The 17,927-nt window shown below is 52.7% G+C and overlaps 1 protein-coding gene and 1 long non-coding RNA gene across 5 annotated transcripts in view; one reads left to right on the forward strand and one right to left on the reverse strand.

Moving 5' to 3' along the window:
- TRPC7 (transient receptor potential cation channel subfamily C member 7) overlaps positions 1 to 11,194 on the forward strand; it is a 145,742-nt gene extending 134,548 nt beyond the window's left edge. For 2 of the 4 annotated variants that reach the window (XM_082724627.1, XM_082724629.1), the window contains 4 exons: positions 701 to 922; positions 1,604 to 1,684; positions 8,054 to 8,129; positions 10,327 to 11,194. In XM_082724627.1, the coding sequence (XP_082580753.1) occupies positions 701 to 922; positions 1,604 to 1,684; positions 8,054 to 8,129; positions 10,327 to 10,496 (549 nt within the window). In that variant the 3' untranslated portion in view covers positions 10,497 to 11,194. The remainder of the gene's footprint in view (positions 1 to 700; positions 923 to 1,603; positions 1,685 to 8,053; positions 8,130 to 10,326) is intronic. The other 2 variants (XM_082724628.1, XM_082724630.1) reach the window with 2 other exon arrangements.
- The window catches only part of LOC309861599, a 143,230-nt gene extending 125,473 nt beyond the window's left edge, over positions 1 to 17,757 (reverse strand). The window contains exons 1-3 of the long non-coding RNA XR_014310041.1: positions 17,565 to 17,757; positions 12,278 to 12,444; positions 11,193 to 11,273 (exon numbers count right to left, since the gene is read on the reverse strand). This is a non-coding gene — a long non-coding RNA (uncharacterized lncRNA). The remainder of the gene's footprint in view (positions 1 to 11,192; positions 11,274 to 12,277; positions 12,445 to 17,564) is intronic.
- Positions 17,758 to 17,927: the final 170 nt, after the last annotated feature.

Below are 17,927 nucleotides of genomic sequence, written 5' to 3' on the forward strand. Positions count from 1 at the left end.
TCTCGATCTCAGGGCTGTCAGTTTGAGCCCCACGTTAGGTGGAGACATTACTTTAAGTAAGTAAATAAATAACACTTTAAAATAATGTAAACTTTGATGAATCACTAACTTCTACTCCTGAAACGGTTACCCTATGCATTCGCTAACTAGAATTTAAATGAAAACCTGAAAACGAAAAAACAAAAACAAAAACCCGCACCTGTTCCTTTTTCCCTTTTATACTGTGACTACTAGAAAAATTAAATTTACTTACGTGATTCACCTTTGTGGCTTACTTGCTATTTCTACTGGGCAGCACTGCTCTGGAACATGAATCCCTTGATGCCGTGGTGGTGATTCGTGAACCGGCAGAGCTCTCGATGGCTGATGGGATTAAGTTCCAGTGAGCAGAGTTCTCGGGCTTGCGGCACGTGGAGAAATGTTTGTGAAAATACCCAGCGGAGAGTCAGGGAGGAGGAACAGGCTAAGCTTTTCCAAGAAATGAATCCCGTGGAGTCAGGCAGAGATCTCAGGGAGGACTAATTTCGTATGGTCTGAGCAAGAGAAACTCCTCATCCAGGGCCAATGTGAACAGCAAATAGCATCCCACAGCCTCTCAGCCGGTCCGGTTCCCAAGTCAGCCTGCATCCCGGCCCCTCACACCGAACTCCGCCGTTCAACTGTGGCCTTTGATGGTGTGTTTGTTTCCCTTTGTCCCCAGGAGGATGCAGATGTGGAGTGGAAATTTGCCCGAGCAAAGCTCTGGCTGTCTTACTTTGATGAAGGAAGAACTCTTCCTGCTCCTTTCAATCTAGTGCCAAGTCCTAAATCATTTTATTATCTCATAATGAGAATCAAGATGTGCCTCATCAAACTCTGTAAATCCAAGGCCAAAAGCTGTGAAAATGACCTTGAAATGGGCATGCTGAATTCCAAATTCAGGGTAGGTGGCATGGGGTTCATGGGACCAGAGAAGACAGTGGGAGGGGGATGTGCTTGATTCAGAGGGTGCCGCTGATGCGAGGGAGGTCAGCAAGGGGCCCCCGCTTTTCAGAATCCGTGGGCACATCAGCGTAAGCTGCAGCCCCAACAGAGGCAGCCTGGGGTAGCTGCCCTTCTCCCCACAGTTCCCTGCAGGGGTGGCCCTACTGGGGGCTGAGCCACACCCCCATGGAGGCAACCACTTCGTGGGCCCCCACAGAGGAATGGCTCTTCCCAGAAAGTGCCTGGAGAATGATCTCCGGGAAGAAAGGTTCCCTTACCCATCATCTCCCCCTCCCGAAGACTGTCAAGGTTTATTTAGTAGCATTTGAGAATCTCTGAGGCCCCTGGAAGAAAGATAGCCCCTATGAACTATAACTCAGGGCTTCCCAAAGTTGACCAAACTATATTCTATAACCTGTAGTCATCCTACAGAACTAAGGTCCTAAGAATGGTGTTCTAAGAAGCCTAGCAGCAGTGGGTATATAAGCTTCGTGCGGGGCCTCTTTTCAGGGACAGTCTCATCTGTGCTGTTCACAGATGGCTGTCATATGTGTTGTACGAACATGTGTGTGTGTGTGTGTGTGTGTGTGTAGTATTTATTATATATTTGGATGTTTTGTTTATGTTTTTGTTTTTCCAGAAGACTCGCTACCAGGCTGGGATGAGGAATTCTGAAAACCTGACAGCAAATAACAGTTTCAGCAAGCCCACCCGGTATCAGGTAACCACCCCTTCCCCAGGCATGGGCAGAAGGGGGCACTCTCCAGACATGGATTTAGTAACTGGGCTGTGTTGGGGCCCTCCAGCCCACAGCTCCATTCCTTCCTTCATTCAACAAACGTGCACTGAGTGCAAAGGATAGACTAGGCACCGCTACTCCCTGGGGATGGAGACGGGTTCCCGTCACAGCAGCACGTCCAGGCCTGTGAGGCATGGAGACAAGGAACAAGGAACACACAGGTAAACTCGTGACCTCAAATTGATAAAGGGAGAAAGAAGAAAACAACAGGGGGCAAACAATGTGGGTATCAGAGGAAGCCACTTCAAGGACAGGACACTTAGCTAAGACCTCAAAGAAGGAGGAAGCCCTGTGGGGCCTCCCAGGGATGGAAAGTGTATCCACAAAAGCGGGAGGGGAGAAGCCTGTCAGGGGGCAGTCATCCAGGTGCAAGGGAGCGAGACGTGGACTGGGGTGTGAGTAGAGGGAGGGAGAAAAGCAGACAGATTCAATATACATTCTGGACAGACAGGCAATGGAGTGTGATGCTTCTCCACAGGGACGGGGTGCCCAGCATGACTCCCAGGTGTCTGTCTGAAGCGACCAGGCGGACATGGGTGTCTTCACAGAGACCCTGACCTAAGATACCAGCCTGCCAAAGTCAGTTCTTGTACATAAACCTTAGAAGACGTTTTATGCTTACGGTCCTTTGCGTGGCTTTTGGAAATTAGTGCCACACCTCTGTATCCGTCTGAATCAGCCCATGAGCCAGTGATAAATGGCAACTTCAGGTTATTGATTATAAAAGTACAGGCCATGCGTTTCCTGCCTTCCCTTTCTCGATGATCAGCAGTTCTGCCCATGCTGATCAGGGCTTATCAGAGGTGAACTGCAAGCTGTCCTGAGCATGGCCGTCCCAGACGGAGCAATGAGACCTAGCATCTTCCAGGCGTAGGTCCCTCAAAGTATCTCCAGCCATATTTCAGAAGCCAGTTACGCAGGTAGGAGCATTTAAGCACACAATTAAGAAAAGGTTCATCCCTCCAAGTACTTAGAGTTTGATGAGAGGACACGGGCTAAAAACTAGAAACGGGCAAATCTTGTATTTAATCGTGTGCAAAATTGGGCCTGACCAGTTTGATCTGCTTTGAGTTATGTTACAGCACAAATCCTTCCGTCAGTGGAGAGATTTTTATCGCTCAGCTTCTCAGAGAAAAGTATAGATTATCTGTGTCACGAAAGAGATAGAAAGCCCTCATGGGTTAGGGTCAAGTCCCTGATGGGTTTCAAGAAGAATCAGCTGCCGAGATAAAGAAAGACTGATGATGTGGTGAATGTCCTCTACCCAGAATGGATCCTTTATGAACAAGACTGTTTTCAAAAGCAGCCTCAGGGTGATCCCATTTCTATCTTGCCTCACCACTGGCTGAGTCCCTGCTGCCATCAACATCCCCAAAAGCTTCCCACCGTGATTACAGAGATGGGTGGTAGTGGGCTTCGGGCTACTGATGACCTTGGGCAGCCTGCTCACCCCATATTTTGGGATTCCACCAAGAAAAGCCCCTGGGCTATTTATTCGAACAGTTGTCACAGAAAAGAAGGAAGGAAACAGGACCAGTACACATTAGAGGGGAAGGATTGAGAGGGAGCCAAGAAGGGAGAGCCCTTTTTGCATCTGCCCATATACTCTGGCTCAGCCCTGCAAGGTGAAGTCTGGGTATCTTCCTGAGCCATCATCTGCTCAGAAAGGAGTGAAATAAGAGATGGCATGAAGGATGGCGGGGTGCAGCCTAGACACTAGCCCAGGTGTGATCTCACCCAACGCCAGAGGGAGAAGCAGTAGCTTTAACCCCATTAAACAGAGAGAAAACTGGGGCTCAGCGGTAAAGGTCCACAGCTGGTTGAACTCTCTCTGACTCACAAGTATAGTCCTCTCTTACTACATCACCGTTCCTGGGCACCCAAGCCTTGCGGAGAACCTGTCCAGCCTGCCTGAGAACATCTGAGCCTGTGGAACATGAGGGGAGGGGGCAAGGTATAGAAGCAGCTTCTAGAATGAAGGACTGGGGCAAAGGTCTGGCAAAGCCTCTTGTTTTCTTGGGCCCCCTGGCAGCCTTCCAAGTTGCACTACTTTCTTCCCAAAGCAACTTCCAAATGTGCAGGAGGAGCCTGGCACACTTCCTCTTCCTTACGCGCCTGGCCGCACCCGGAGCCGTCACCTCCCCGAGGACAGACGGCTGGACGCATGTCCCTTACACTGTCAGCTTTCTGAGAAATGCTGTAGCATCCCAGCGTCGTCCACATGCATGGAGTTTTTAAGCCCGTTGCCTTTGTGTCTCTTCAGCAGATCTGTTCGGTTTCTCACACTCAGTGCATGGGGGTGTTTCAGCTTGTCCATGCTTTGCCGTCTAGGGGTTCTCTGGTGTAAGGGAAGGCCGTTTCCTCAGACCAGAGGCTCTCTGTGCTGTGCTTTAACTTAGGCCATGAGGGGTCTAATGGCTATTTTTACAAAACCGACCCCTTACTTTTGCAATGTCGTGGGGTTTTTTTTGTTTGTTTGATTTTTTTTTTCCCCCAATCTGGGTTCATGTGAAACTAAACGGTGAACCAAAACCAAGATACTGATGAAGGGGTCAAAGTATTCCCATCAAAGCTACTCTGTAACCTGCTCCAGAATCCAAGGTGCCTGTCTGCTGGGGTGCGTGCAGACTCATCCAGTCCCGCTTGGAGAGCTGCTTTTCCTTTTCAGGCAAAGCAAACAAGCTGCACCTCAAATGCACCAGAGAATCCAGGCACAGTCTGTTCAGGATCTAGGGTGTAATCCCTTCCCAAACCCAGTCCTCCTTTTCATGCTCTACGTGGCCTTTTCTGTAGAGACTGAAGCAAACAGGATAGACAACTCACTAACGGTGACTCCTTCTGTTTCTGGTGTCTGATAAACCCTAGTTGAACACATGGCATGTCCTGGGATCCATTTCGTACCCTCCCTTCCAAGCATCCCTCAATTTCTGTGTTCGTAGGCGGCAACACAGCTCCCTCTAGGTTCTGTTTTGTGGACCATCTTCAACATCCCATCTGTGTCCTCTTTGTTAACATCTTGAGCTCCCCTGGCTGCACAGAGAGAGGCCTCTCTTCCAGAGAAAGGCTTTCTATGCCTCCCCAGCACCACCAGCCTCCCTGGGAATGTGGGCAGGGGAACCACGAGGCTCCTTCCCTGGACCTTACTGTCATGACCATTCCGATCCCTTACGCCTCTCACCCTCATCCCCTCCAGTATTAGTTCTTTGGCCTGAGTGATGTCACTAGCTATGCTCATCTCCAGCACCTGCTAAGGGCAGGAGGGCAAGGTCAGTAGAATCGACACCAATGGGGACACATCCACTTGGGGAAAGTTTATTATCCTCTTGAAGTGAAAGAAAATATGAAAGATAGCAAGGGGACATCCCAAACCGATCACAAAGAAACATTCTCTCACCCTAAAGACAGTGAAGGGGGGTGGGGGGGATTTTGATGTCCATCTTTTCTGAAAACAGATATCCCCTCTAGCATCTGTGTTAAAGAGAACTTTGGGCCGTTTGGGCAGGTTCTAGCCACTTCCGCATTTCTGGGGACAAGACTGGCATCTTCTACTACATACCCCAGGTTGTCTAAAACATACACATTAGACGGGAACCTGGTGCCCATCAGGACACAAAGTCTCTAAGCAGATGCTAGGTAGTCACACAACTCTCCTTTAAGACATCTGTCACTTCTGGGAGTGAAGTGGAGGTGGGAGGAAGGGTAACCGGTCCCTGCCTATCTGCCGTCCTCATGAGGTTCTGCTTATTCCATATTAAGCCCCTATAATCTTGATGGACAGTGAGGGGCTTAATAACAAACATTTGTTCCTCTCCCCTTGGAGCCACAGATGTGCAAACCTTAGCTCAGATGAGGCATGCCAGCCTTCAAGAATGGACCGTGAGCACTCGTGACAGTGACAAGCCTGTGACCTTCTTCCCCAAGGAAGTTTTTTTAAACAGTATTTTTATTGAAATATTCCCAAGGGTTAATAACTGAACAAAGCCATCCATCCTCCAAAATCTAGCTGAGGCTTCTGCCTGCATAGAAAACTGTTTTTTCAAGAACAAGTAGGTACCTACGAGTGGCCTGAACCCCTCTGACCAATGGGAACCAGTTCCTATATCCCAACCCACAAAAGCATCTTGTGTATGACCTTTTCCTGAAGGTTGGAAGAAGCCCCAGCGTTGGTTTCCACTTTGGTTACATCTCAGATCTGCCACTTCCTGGCTATGTGACCTTGGATATGTCACCTCACAACACGAGCCTCAGGGTCCTCATCTATGAATGGAGACGACCTCCCCACGCTCACCAGGTTTCTGGAAGCATTCAATGAGATCATTTTGTCAAGGAGGCTAAGGGGACCCCGGTCTATAGGAAGTACTCAATACAAGTGTTTTCTTGTTTCTTTTCCACCCTTTCTCCCCACCTCCCAGAGAGCCACTCTGCACTAAGGGGGCTTATGAGCAGGGTCTCACCTATTCAAAACAAACGGAGTTTGAGGGGCACACTGTGTATTAGTAATAAATGTACCATGGAATCTTTTAAAATAAGGGGTTGAGTCATGTTGTGCTACAACACAGGGTAAGACAGTGATCACGGCCGTATCTGTAGAAAAACTTGACTCAGCACCATTGCGGAACAGTGAACTCACCATTGCAGAACAGTGAACCTCCAGCTTATACTTCTACCCCATATATTTAAAGAGTCTTCAACTGATGAATCCAGAAACTAAACAACCCTTAATTCTTGAGGTTTTCCTTCAAATGGCAACAAATGTTAACAAGATCTCCTTGACTTGCTTCAGCCTGAAAACTTGCAGAACACTTCTGAATGTTACCTTCAAGATGAATTCCAGATACCCGGTGGTCTGGGTTTTAGGGGTTTTGTGCTTCTTCCCTGAAAACTGGCTCAGGACAAAGTTGGTTTTGTATGGGTTTCGGAGTTCAAAGTGAAAAGAGCATTACGGAGTGCCAGGAAAGACATCGATTCTTACCACTTGGGTAACCTGCCTTAGGGACTAGGAGAACGTCCAGGAGAAATCTAGCAGTGCAGTTTAACCACTAACATGACAAGACCCAGGCCTCTCTGACAAAGGGCAGCATACAACTTGCTCTCTCACAGTTCAGCCAAAATAAGATCACGACTCAAAGCACAGAGCCAAGGAGACTAGCACCCGAGGACGGAGGGGGTGTTGGGCAGCAGCGGCCTAGAGGTGACACAGGGCTCCCCCCCAGATGGCCTTTGCCTAGTTTGGTTAGAGTCCTGGAGTCACACAGCCTGGAGACACCGGGCTGAGGGCTTTGCCATCAAAGGCACTGAGAGAACCCGCAGCTGATGACAAGAATGGGCTCAATCCTTCTCTTTGCCATCTAGCCATCCACTTCCTTTGGCTTACAAAAAGCTTTTCCTGAGCCCACGTAGTCGGAGAAAACTCAGTAACCTGCCTGACCACACACAGCACAGCCAGGGACAGAATGCATGTCCCTCCTATGTAGAAAGTGCTACCTCTGTCCCCTGAGTCCCCAGGTATGAGCAGGCAACAGGAAGGGGTCAGCAAGGAGCAGGGAATCCCTCCCTCTCTGCCAGCTGCTCGGCCCTGGTGAGATTCCGACATCTCAACTATCCAAGTATTTCTAAATCCTGTGACTGCCCAGGAACCTTCCAACGACCAGCTGGCAAAATCCAAAGTTCACCTCCTGCCGTCTTTCTCGCACTTGGCTCTATTCTTGGTGTCTCTGAAGTGTTTACTCCTACCTCCTCATTTGCTTCAAGAGTCTGTATCTGCATAATACACGGAAGCTGCAGGCCCAGCGCTTCCCCTCCGGCACGACAGGCACCCAGGCTTTCGGGGAAGTGGGATCCTGGCAAAACCTCCTGAGGTCCCCCCATAACTGTTTCTGCCTCTGGTAGGAATTTTCCAAGGTAGAGTGGACCTGTCCAGCCTGGTCCTGACTCTGTGCTAAGCCCCGAGGAGAGGCCATGACCAGCTAAGGTGACAAAAAAATGTCCGGGTGGAGTCAGGCATAGGGCCCTCAAGCAGCCCTCACTCTCCCTGGTTTGGCCTCTCCCCCTTGAGTGTCCTGGTCTCATGTCCCCAGGGTAGGGTCACTCTAGGGGAGTAGTTAAACAGACACAGGCCCAGGTCCCACCACAGGAGAAGCACCCTGAGAAGAGAGGCACCGGGCATGGGGGCACCCCTAACCACTGACCGGGCACTCCGCGGGAGTGGGGTGGCCATACATACACCATGCGGGTGCCTGCTTCTGTCCTTGGCCAGGCTTATCTGACCCTTTCCTTGTGCTCCCATTTCAGAAAATCATGAAGCGGCTCATAAAGAGATATGTCCTGAAAGCCCAGGTGGACAGAGAAAGTGACGAAGTCAATGAAGGTGAGCTATGGGTTCTTTTCATGCGGACGGGCAGTGGGCTCCCGGGGTTACCAAGCCCTGTTCCTATCCTGAGGCCCTGGGGGCACTTGCTTCCCTTGCTGGTTCGGTTGTGGGCAGAAGGAGGTGCCATGTGGCTGTGGGGGTGGGGCTCCTGTCCCCTCGCTGACTGTGGGCTGGGGCCACCACCACCATCCCCCCCGGCTGCCTACAGCTGCCTCATCTCAGAACCAGCCCCCCGGCCCGGAACCCTTCTCCAGCTGCCACGGTCCTTCCTGTTCTGTCCTTGTGTCCCTCTGACCCTCTCATGCCTTCCTCTTCTGCTTGTAAAGATTCACGATTAGACTGGATAATCCAAAATCATCTCCCTGTTCAAAACCGGCTGATGCGCAACCTTCATTCCATTTGTGCCGCTGGTTCCCAGTTGCCAAGTGACGTGACCGTACTCAGACCAGACCCCAGGGATCAGGACCTGGTTGTCCCTTTGGGGGCAGGGGCTGGTGATACTCCTGCCTAGCCCAGCGATGGCTGCCTTGATTCCCCCACCGTGTCCCACGGGTGCAGGGCGACCCAGAATTCCTCATTCCGCGGGTACACATACAGAGAGCCAGAGGCAGACTGGACCCCTCTTTCAGATCCTGCCACCATCCTGTCTCCCTTCTGGCTGTCAGAAACCTGACAGCCTGCAGTGTTTCTGGAAGCATTCCCCACCTTGGAATCACATGCTAAAAATGCCCATCCCAGACAGCACCCAGGCCCAAGGTGTCGGCATCTGCGGAGTGGCACCTGGAGGCTGTGCATTTTGATAAAAGCCCCAGGTCATTCTGATGCACACTGAGGTTTGCAGACAGCATCATTTTCACTGCCTGGGTGATTTTCCAGGCCATTTTAAGCAGTTACTCTTAAGCGAAAAGCAAATTACCTTATACCAGGTCATTAATCTTCATGAGACACACAGGACAAATATTTGCTACCTGGAAACAGCCTTCTCCATGAACGAAGGCACTCGGTGTCCCCCTTGCTCAGGCCACAGGGACCTACTGGAAGAGCCTGGTCAGTTAGTGACCCTCTGCTTCCTACTGGAGGTTCCAGGAGGAGCCTGATCCAGAAGATCACCAGCGGCAGAACTCACTCCTGGGCTGACACTGTCTGGGGGCTGAGTGGCAGTCGTCTAGTTGCCCCTGTTGTGGGGTCTGAAACGTAACACCGCCAGGTGGCCTGATAGCCACCTTGAGCAGTGCGTCCTTGTGATCAACAGGAATGTAGCTCATCACAGATGGTGGGGTTGCCAGGGGTCATTATACAATGCAACCGGGGTGCAGAAAAACACCCCATGAAAAGGAAACAGGGGGTGTATGTGTTTGTCCAAACTGACCGGCTAGTAGCTTTAAGATCTTTGCATTTTCTGTCCGCAACACATATGGAGAAAAGAGACAGGATAACGTGCTCCCAGACATCGGACTCCCATTTGAGGGCAAGTCCGATATCTATGATAACGGAAAAGAAAGTTTTTGAGTCCTCTTTGTAGCTCATGAAAAGATGGGCACTGCCGAAGCTTTTGACCCATGTGGTGGTTTTGACCCATGGGTGGATTCGACCCATGTGGTTCATGGTAGAAACCAGGGCAAGTTCCCTCCTGGAGGCTCCTTGCTAGAGAAGGAGGCAGTGGCCTGGGCGACACAGCGTGGGACAGGTGCTCGGGGTGGACCCCTGCTCTCATCAGGCTGCTGTGTGCCCCGTGCCCAGCCCATCCCTTCCCACTTGGGAGTTTCTCGTCTGCAGACGACGATCCCAGAGCACACCAGGGAGCGTCATGAGAACTGTTCCAGTTAATGACAGTGTTGCCCGGAGTCTTGAAATCTGCCTTTAGTGGCTCCGAGGCCAACATTCTACCATGGTATGAGATAGGCGCTAGGAAGGCACAACCCCGCTCCCGACTCCCTGTCTGTCTGAAACCCTTCCCAAACAGCCTGACCAGGAATGGGAGGAGGAGGAGGAGGGTTTTAAATGGATGGATGAGTCCTTCAGGGCTAGGAGTTAGGTGGGACTTAGGTCAAAACACAACCCTTGTCCCCTCACCTCTACCCTCCGTGGGCCGGCCCAGCCCTGACACTGTGCTAGAAAGAGGCACGCCCCAAACATATGTGGAAGGAGCCCCTTCTGCTGCCTGTGCTCACCACAAGCTCCTCTGTCCTTGCAGGTGAACTGAAGGAAATCAAGCAAGATATCTCCAGCCTGCGCTATGAGCTTCTGGAAGAGAAATCTCAAGCTACTGGGGAGCTGGCAGACCTGATCCAACAGCTCAGTGAGAAATTTGGAAAGAATTTAAACAAAGACCACCTGAGGGTGAACAAGGGCAAAGACATTTAGCAGCCCTCCTCGGCATCTGTGACTTCTACCAGCATTCCCAGGCCAGGATGGGTTTCCCAGCCACCAGGCCTGGCAGGGAAGGGGCCCGGCACCCCCTCCTCCAGGACACTAAGGGGACCCACTGGCTCCGTCCTGAGCAGACGAGCTGATGTGGGCAGCGTCATGGCCTGCCTTGACCCAGAACTGTTGTGAATCTAGGCTGTTGGGTAAGAAAGGCCAGCACAGGAGGAGGGGAGGAAATGTCCCTCTGACACATGTGAGACCTTTCGTCCAGTCATAGGGACACGTGTCCCTGTGGTCAGTGCAGGAAGAGGCCTTCTTGGATGCACACATGTGCCCTCCCACAGCACACGGACGGCATCCAACTCTGTGTCCCAGGAAGACAGACCACCTCACCCCACGCACCCCTTCTCACTCCCTCCCTTCCACCCACCCTCATCCCAACAGAACCGGGAGGTGACCTGTGATCTATTCTTAAGTGCCAGACGAGAACACAGACAGCCTAAGAGCAAAATAGTTCTATTTGTTTATAAAAAAAAAAAAAAAAAAAAAAAATTAAAAACGCTAAATCAAAAATTGTACTGTAGGTAGCACTGTTTAGAGAACAACAACAAAATCCAAATGATGTATTTTTACCTTTATTATGATTATCTTGTATTTACTATTTTTACCTAAAACGCAAAGAAATAAAATTACCTCATGAGAGCCTGGGGAGCCTCTTAGTGTGCTGTCCTCCTGCTGTCCCGTGGCCTGTCTGGAGGTGGCCTCGGAAGCCCACTGGCTCAGAACTTCTCTGGGAAGAGAATGGGGCAGGTGTGGGGTCGGGGGAGGGGGAAGGTACCAACCCTACCTCCCCCCGCCCCGAGATCCTGTAGCCAGGACCCCAACCTTCCAGCCCTCCTCTATCCCCACACCTTCAGAGTCCCACCTCACCAAGGTCAGGGAGGAAGTCCAGAAAAAGATGAGGGAAGCAAAGCATCTCCTGCCACCCACCCCTCCCCTCTCTCCCCTGTAGAAGGGGAACAGGTACTGGAGCTCAAGAAGGAACCTGCGGGTGAGTGAGTGAGGAGAGCGGCCACCAGAGGGAGCCCCAGGCCCAAACAACACCCATTCAGAGCAGGTTGGAGAAGATGCCATTGGATTCAGGGACAGGCCCCTGGCCCCAAGGGGGCACTTACTAGTAACACTAGCCAGACGTACTGAGTGAGCACTTGCTGGATACCAGGCACAGTGCTGAAATGTCTGCCGGCACCCGTCCACTGAGCCCTCACAGCAACCCTGGGAAGAGAAAGAGGCTCAGGGTCACAAATTCAGAAACCCTGCAGATACCTGGGAGGGCAAAACGGATGGACGTGTACGTGTGTGTGTGCGTGTGTCTTATACATGTGTATGCATGAGGGGGCTTGTGTTTCACCATACACACTGCATGCTCAGAGAGCAAACATTTGTACTTCTCGCTGCTCTAAGAGCAGGTGAGCTGGGGCCATGGATTGTAAAGCTGCTGTTGGCACGGAGGCAGGGGTGAGAGCCACGGCACACAGGGCAGCTGAGTCCTACCCAAAGTGCCCCACAGACCCTTGGCCCAGCCAACTGTTGCCGTAAAGAAGACAGGCCCAGCTTTACCAAATCCTCCCAATTTCCAGAGGGGGTGGGAAGAGCCCGTATCCATTGGGTCCCTGGCAGCCAAGAATTGTGGCTTCACACTGGGGCTGTCCTGGCACCACCGTCCAGAGCTCCAATAAGAGGGAACCAGAGCTGCCCAATGGGTGCCGGGGGCATACCGTGTGCTCACCAGCTGGGAGTTTTCCACCTGTCGTCCTTGTGAGGGACCATGGATGAATTGCAAAAATCCTGTAAATCCTCAGGTGCCCATCAGACCGTGTACTTGTCTTCATGATTTGACGGTCTTCTGGGTTGTCCCAAATTCTCATCCATGGCTCCCCAAAGCCTGCAGATGATGACAGCATTCATTCAGCAGGTATTTACCGAATCTCTTGCCAAGTGCTGGGCATGACACAGCTTGGTGGGGGGGCGGGGGTGGGGGGGAGCTCCTCTTTAAGCCCCAGACTCTGCATCAGAAAGCTGATGTGCTTTGTAGGAAGAGTGACTGATTGATCAGGGGACAAATTATCAGCACTTCCGGAAGATTTCTTCTCAGATCTCTCACTGGTCTTCACCGGAACGCTAATAAACACTGGGAAGATGCGTTACGCAATTTCCCGGTCTGCCTTCAGCCACAGGCAGGCAGCAACCCCAACTTCAAATCCTGGGGTGCCCTTTTCCTTTCAAACCTCAGCCTCAAATTTTCCCTCTAAGGAAGATAAAGGAAAACGAGTCCCCCTGGGTAATTAAAAACTGAAAAGGACACCAGGCACCGTCCCTTAGGCTTTGAACGCCGAGTCTAGGAGGTGAAGGACTGGACTCGTGGCCCAGGAGCGGACTCAGGGCCGCCAGAGAGGGACCCCTCTTCTGTGGAAAGCCATTACAAAGGCCTTGGAACTGAGGGTGGCAGAGCCTCCCCTGGAGCTGAGGCAAGAGCTTAGTGCTTTTCCAGGCACAGACAGTCTCCCTCCCTCGGCCCCATCTCCGTGGCTCCTGTTGAATTAACCAGGTGAGTAAAGCAACTCTTAGAGAAAACAAAGCAGGAGTGTGAAGAGGGGAGTTTGAGAGGGGCTCACAGACAGAAGGGGAGGAGAAAGAGCCCAGGTCTTCCCCGAAAAGTTCCCAGACCCACAGGCTTTCCCGCTTCCCCAAACACCCCATCTGTCCCCTTGGAACAGGTCCTCAACAGTTTGTATGTAGGTCTACAACACTCCTGTGTGCTTGTAACATCTGTCTTCACTGCTGGCAGGCCGGAAGCTCCACGAGGGGCTCTGGGTCTGTTTTATTACCACGGTGCACTGGCACCGGGCCCCAGAGTAACCACTGAGTGAACATGGTTGGGGCCCAGTTTTCTAGAATTCCTTCAGATGGCACCTCGGGCTCTGACAATCTGGTGAGATTACAGGAAACACACGTTTTGCCCCTGGCCATGGTGTGGAGGGAGCCCCTACTCTGGCCCCCTCTGTCACCATGAGGCTGCTTCGGACAAGGTCGGGAGCACAGAACTACAGGGCAGGCCCCCAAGGGGGTGGGGGGTGGTGACTCAGGCATGGTGGCCCTGGACATGGCTCCAGGGAACCAGCGGTTAAAGCAGCCGGTTCTCCCATGACTTGTCACCTTCTGGTGGCTCCTAAGAGGACTTGACAAATCCTAGTGACATTTCCTGGGCAAAACCCCCCAATTAGACCCCAGAGCTGTTCCTAAAGGACGTGTGCTCACACACTTGAGAAAGCACGGCCAGCCTCCTGTGCCCAGCAGTCACAGAGTATCTCCTTCCCTCCCACAGACACCAGAAGACAAAACAGGGACCAACCACCAAACCCCAAACCCTGGGCTCAGGGACATTCCCTCGTGCGAGGGCACCTGTGCGAAAGCTCCCCCAGGAGGGGCAGGCCGTGGGGGATGTCTTCAGGTCCGCTTGCCCCCAAGAGGCCAAGACACCTTGCCCTGCTCAGAGCACCCAGAGTCTGGTTAAAAATAAGCAGCCTTGGGCCGTCACTCCTCAAAGGGTTCATTATGGCTTATGTAAAGTGTGAGCTCCAGGCTCCCAGAGGCTGACAGGAATTAGGAGTTTGATCATCTGAGGCAGGGAGGCAACGCCCCCATGCTATGTTTATCCCATGTCTTTGCCTCATCCCTTGGAGAATGAGCATACTAGAGAGAAGGGCCTCCAGGAGAGACACAGGGAATGCACATCAGCTCAGGCAGCAAACCGCCTGCTGCCTATGGCCTGCAGACGGGGCAAGGACCCAGGATGATTCAGCCTCAGCCCAGCCCTGGGGAGCAGAGGCCACTGGGGCAGTCTCTTCCCGGAGGAAGTCCTACCATCTCTTTGTTGGGGATTTCTCCCTTTGCTTCAGGGAAGGAAGGACCAAGACACAGGAGAATTAAGGTATCCGGGGCTGGGGTCTTCTGAGGCCTGAGTCTTTAAGGAAAGGCAAGGACTGAGGGAAGAATCACAGAGTTAGAAAGAAATGGTGTTTGAGGAGCACAGGGCTCTCCCCTACCCAGAAATGTTTCCCTGCAACAGGAGGGCGGGACAGGAAAGGAGGCGGGAGCCTGAGAAACCAAAGTCAAGGCAGCCGGGCCCTGCCTGTGGAGGAAAAGCAATCTGTGCCCAGAGACACGGGGACCACGACTGGGAGGCCGCATCCTCGCCCAGCCCAGCTGCACCCCCATCCACACTCAGGGAGGCAGGAGGAGAAAACAGGACGGGCTCCCCCAGCCCAGGCAAGAGCCAGGTGCACTCTCAGGAAGAGAGTTTAAAAGTGTGGAGTCCACGTCCTCAGTGAGTCAGAAATAACTGGGTTCAACAGAGCCTGTTGTGTCTGGACAGGGACGCAACGTCAACTGCGCCGACTGAGCAAAGAGGCCCGTGGGTCCTGTGCTGTTGTCTCCACACACACCCAGGCCAATGGCCCACCTGCTCCAGCAACATACTTAGAAGTAGGAGGCAGAAAAAGGCAACTTATATAAATATAAGTTTATCACAAACTTCTGGGCATCCGAGCACAGATACGGACCCTGGCGGACTAGACATTTCCAACCTGGCCTCCTCTACCCCAGCCCCAGCTGTGTGTTTGCACTGATGAAGCGGAGGGGAAGCCAGGGGACAACAGGCTTTGTACTGTACCACCCCATGGCTGGAAACACCTCCCCACCACCTCCCAGGCACGGGCTGGCCCCTGACTCCAACTTAACCGACCAAAGTACCCAGCACCCCAGAAACCAACATGGCCCCAAGCAGGGCATTCACATTCCCACCTTGTAGACACTGGGAAAGAGAAGTCCTTTTTCCTCTGGGGGTCGCTGAACAAGAGAATGTGAACATCAGACAGCCAGAAACCCCCTCCTTGCTTTACAGACAGGGACTGTCCAGGAAGGAAGCCAGACAGAGGAGAGGAAGAAAGGAGAGGGGAGAAGCCAAGGCAGGCGGAAGGGGATAGGAGGAGAGAGGCAGAAGGACATGAGGAGAGGTGGGGGAAGGGATGAGGAGGGAGCGGTGTGCAGTCTCACTCCCGGGCCTTCTTCCTATAGCTCTTCCTTAGAGTGGGGATCTGCTCCAGGAGCCTTCTCAGCTTTGCAGGCAAACCCCGCTGTCGATGAAGCTAGTCTGCCCTGGGTTTCTAGGAGTCCTTTACATGCCCGGTGAGTGGAGTACATTCCCGGCATCCCGAGGGACACAGAAATGACACCAGGACTTCTTTGCCCCACGCTTCCCCAGGGGCTGTTTGCTCTTTCTGCGGAAAGAGGAGGTGAGAGGAACAGGGCCAAAAACTGAGGGTTCTGCCTTTCTGACTGAGACTCGGTGAGGTCCTGACAATGCGTGATGGCCTCGAGCTAGTGAAGCTGTTGGAGGGCAAATCTACAAGACACTGGACAGAAGAGCTCCTCCCTGCTCTGCCCAGGCTCCAGCTCTGAAGGCTCCAGAACCGGCTCCCTGGGCACCTGTGGGATGGACAGTGGTCCCCAGCGAGGCACCCCGCTGTCAACAGCAGGGCCAGCAGCAAGAAGTGGGGAGTCAGAGAGGTGGGATGAGGCAGCCAGCCAGTAACTAGACATATCATTCTTGTTGGGCGTGAGGTCACTACTCAGAGACTCTAGAAATAACCAGGAGACACGCTGAGGACGGCCAGTTTCTGCAGGTGAGGCTCCTACTACAAACAGAAGATAAAGAGCCTTACTTTGTAGGTACCCACAGCAAAGGAGTCTGTTCGAGTTACATAAATGAAACTCAATCTTGGATGTGAGGGGCTTCTTGTGCCTTCCAGGAGCACGGGGCACGGACCTGTGCATGAATCCCAGCAATGAAACCACTGACTCAGATGGTTTTGGGCTGGTGGTGCTGGGGAAGGGCCGGATAACAGACCTGCGCTGGGTCAGTCTGTCTGCGAGGGGAAATGACTCTTTGGATCATTTCAGGGACAGGACAGAACAGAGCCCCGGGGTTTCATGCTCAGCTCCAATCAATCACAGGAGAGACAACACGGCAGAACAGAGCCTCTGGTGCCTTCCCAGTCGGCAGAACTAAATTAGAAGCCCCCACAGCCTGTTGAGCCCGGCTGAAGGTGAACATTTCCGAGAACCGAGCTGTTTTTTTAGACACATCTTTACATAAGGACGCGCAGAAAATCATCACTGTCTGTCACCGACAGCGTGAACAGAATGTATATTTGGTGCTTCAGCAAAGGCCATGGGGGCTGGGGCCTGGCTGCTTCTCGTGACATTTCTCCTCCAAAGATACACAGCCCTGTTTGCTGAGGCCTGGGACTCCTCAACCCCGATGTCCCCAAGCACCGGCTCGGGGCGCCTGATTCCATCCTCCTGAGGATGCAGGGACAGGATGGTAGAGATCAGTATTCTAGTCACTATAGATAGATTTTCCGTTCTTCTCCCAGAGGGGACAAATGCCGTGTTCCTGATTCTTAAAGACCTCCTGGTCCGTCCTGCCCCACAGACACAGAGCAGGAAAGATTCAGCCTGAGGTGAAGCATAAGGGACCTCTTCAGGAAGACAGAACTGACATCCTGAGGCAGGAGCACAGGTGTGTGAGCAGGAACCACAGGGACTGTCCCTCCACATGCAGCCCAGGTGTGTGTCACCCGCAGGGTCACAGGGCAGGGGCCTGCAGAACAGTGAAGAGACCCAAGGTGTGCCAAGCCCGAGGGTGCTGCCGGTCACCCTTGGTGCCCACCACAGGGTCAGAGAGGAAGAGAGGGACTTAAAGGTGAGAACGGGACCCAGGAAGCCCCCAGACCCCTGGCATGAGGCAAGAGAAGGCAGAGCCATACACGCTGCCACACGAGCAGATGAGAATGACAACCCTGGCCGTGGCCATGTGCAGGGACTCCCCGGGGCTCTCTGGAGGCCACCCCCACAAAAAAGAGGCCAGAACTGATGTGTAGGAGGCAGGATCTACATGACACTTCAGGGCTGCAGAGAAAAATGAATAGAGAACCCGCTTACCTGCCAAGCCTTGGAGTCTCCTCCAACATCCAGGGGTAGAAACCTCCATCGGCACAGAGCAGAGGAGCAGGGGTCTGGGGAAGCTCCCCAAGTCCCACTGCAGGCCTTCCAGCCCAGGACCTGGCAGGGCCAGCGCACCAAGAGCAAGGGAGTACCAAGGCCAGGCACAGCCACTGTCCTGTACTATAAAGTGTTCCGGGGACCTCCTAAGAAAGAAAGAAAAATAAGTTTTCCATGAATTAACACATCAGCGTCACGAAGGAAACATGCCTCCTGGTTCTCCAGCTCTTGCTTATTCCCGGCTCACGTCCACACTGGCTTGGTCAGGTGACCAGCGTGAGCCAGGGGGTCATCAGCAAGCCC

This window comes from Mustela nivalis, assembly GCF_964662115.1.
Source record: "Mustela nivalis genome assembly, chromosome: 3".
NCBI classification, from domain to species: Eukaryota; Metazoa; Chordata; class Mammalia; order Carnivora; family Mustelidae; genus Mustela; species Mustela nivalis.